A 2,500-nucleotide genomic window follows, 5' to 3' on the forward strand; every position below is an offset into this window, starting at 1 on the left:
CTTGTTGGCAAATGTCTGACGATTGCTTTGGGTCCATCTTTAAATTGGCCAGTAGAGCCGGTGAAATTAATTATTATCTTGTTGCAACGGTTAAGAAAAATATTTTACATTGTGACTATATCAAAAATTAAAGCTTATCTTTATGCTTTACAAATTTTTGGCTTCAAACAGCTATTATAATTGTTAAGAGTTTCTGGTTCGACTCAAATCAGAGTTTTGACAAGTAGTTCTTTTTAAAAATAGAGATTAATTGTTTATAAAAACTTTACTTAGGCGAAGAATTATGAAAACTTTTTTAAATAAAAAGCAATGTTTTTTCATTGTTGTTATGGGTATGTTGAATATGTGGTTATAGAGATTCAACTTACAAAGCGGCAAACTCTTAGAGAGAAAAACTGTTATCAGTTGTTTCCGCCACATGTGATTACAGTTTCTCATTACATGTTCTAACAATTGCGGCCGATTCATCTTGGAATTTTGATTGTTAGTTGGTTGAACTAATTCTATCTAACACTAATTTTTCCACACCAAAATTTCTGCTTAATATAACCCAATTACTGAAACTTATTGTCTGTGTAGTAAAAGAGCAGCTAGAAATGAACGTAAAAAAAATCCAGAAAACCGAGCGAACATTAAGATGCATTAGTTTCAGAACTACCACTACGCGCTCGACAAAATATCGCGCATTTAAACTAACAACGTAATGACATCAGAGTTTCAATTTTTAAACAATTAGCTGGTCTCAATTTAGGGCTGGATCACCTCGACCAGATTTTTGATCCAAATTATGCGTTTTTTTCACGCAGGTGACCCAATATTAAATAATTTGCTCAATGTTTCCAATTGAACAATGCAGCTAGGAAACCTTCCCCCAAGTTCAATAAAGTAGAAGCAAATTGGTTTATGGGAAAAACAGCTGAAGCTCGTAAAAGCAAGGAAAAGCAGACACTGGGTGTCTGGTGAAATAATTTTTGAATTTTTAGTTTTCAGACTTTTATTTGTTTCAGAGTTTTTTGATAAATATTTCCTGGGATAAGAAATAGATAAAGCTTTTCCTTTTCTAGGCGAACAGGAAAATTAGGAATCACCCTCACTATGACCGCCAGCGTGCGATTCGCTCCCTTTTGGCCCAAACTGAGCTAAAAAATTTTTGCAAATTCTTCTCAGCAAAATAATACGAAAAATATTATTCTTCGTGAGTACAACTGCAGGCAACAGTTATCTTTCTTTCTTGATTTTCCTTTTAAAATCTCTGTTGAAATACCAAAAACATTTAAACAACTGATTATTAATAATTAAAATTATGCATTTTTTCTATCTTGAAATCGGCAGATCGGCGACAACGCACAAACGAGGCAAACCAAGATTACAGCTCAAACAGAGAATATCCCGCATAATGTAAGCTTGTTTGTTCAACATTGTTCTCTTCAAATTAAAATTTTAAGTCGCCCTCAATATTTTTAATTTAGGACTTATAGCGCAAAGAGGTCCTAGGCATATATGTTTGCCTTCTTTTTTTTATTTTTTTGCCAAGTCAGACAGGCATATATAAAAAGATTTCGTATTATGCGATATGTACTAGAAAGAGACTAATTTGATAGTAATACCATTTTATTCTGTCTAAAGTTGAACTAATTAGATCCAAATAATGTATATGAAGAGGTGTTAACGTTTAAGACGGGTATTAACGTCCCTTTGATTCGATAAGAAATAGTTAAATCTCATATACAAAGGTAAACCGCAAAAAAACTCGGAACACAATCAATTATTGACAGAAAAAATAAATAGAATTGTAGTAACAAGGAAGCTAAAAAAGTTCTACATTTGCCTTGTTCCCTACAATTCGTTAAATTTACCTGGCATTTTAAAAGAATTTAATACTAGCCATCTCATATTTATGAATTAAAGTTTTACCACCTCACTTGTACACCATTTTACCCCACTAAAATTACCCCTTATCTGATATCTAACTTAGGGGATAATTTTGGGGGATTTTTTAAAGGGGGTTTAAAGAACATTAAAAATTCACCCCTTGCACCCCATTACCCCCTAAATTTACATTATTTTACCCCCCTAAAATTACCCCCTAATATTATATCGTTTTGGGGATAAAATTTGGGGGGTTAAAGTTTAAAAAATCCTCCATTAACCACCAACATCACCCAAATATATCAACTCCAACATCCTATTACCCTCCATAGACAATTACTCCCTTTCTCCTACATAAGTTTGAGGGGTAATAAAGGGCTAAAAATGGCAGTGAGTGTGTTAATTGGCCGTAAGAACATAGAATTTTTACTCTCCTTCCGGCAAAATATATTTTTAAAAATTTCTATAGCCTTCACCGGATTGAGAGCAAAAATTTTCTGTTCTTACGACCAAATAACACACTCAAAGCCATTCTCAACTTGAGCAATTTTAGCGCTATTTTTAGTCATCTCAATGAAGGTTTCCACCTTTTTTAGTGTTGGGTGTTTATGGACAGGAGAATTGTCTGGCC

At 33.3% G+C, this 2,500-nt stretch overlaps 2 protein-coding genes across 2 annotated transcripts in view; both read left to right on the top strand.

The window, feature by feature from the left end:
* The window catches only part of LOC142334674 (ubiquitin-fold modifier 1), a 286,602-nt gene that overhangs the window by 138,264 nt on the left and 145,838 nt on the right, over window positions 1–2,500 (top strand). The window lies entirely within an intron of this gene.
* LOC142335438 (uncharacterized) overlaps window positions 2,433–2,500 on the top strand; it is a 4,728-nt gene continuing 4,660 nt past the window's right edge. Inside the window, exon 1 of the mRNA XM_075383925.1 lies at window positions 2,433–2,500. This exon is cut by the window's right edge and continues 98 nt beyond it. Within this exon, the coding sequence (XP_075240040.1) occupies window positions 2,478–2,500 (23 nt within the window). The 5' untranslated portion in view covers window positions 2,433–2,477.

This window comes from Convolutriloba macropyga, chromosome 2 (genome assembly GCF_964194025.1).
Source record: "Convolutriloba macropyga chromosome 2, txConMacr16.3, whole genome shotgun sequence".
NCBI classification, from domain to species: domain Eukaryota; kingdom Metazoa; phylum Xenacoelomorpha; order Acoela; family Convolutidae; genus Convolutriloba; species Convolutriloba macropyga.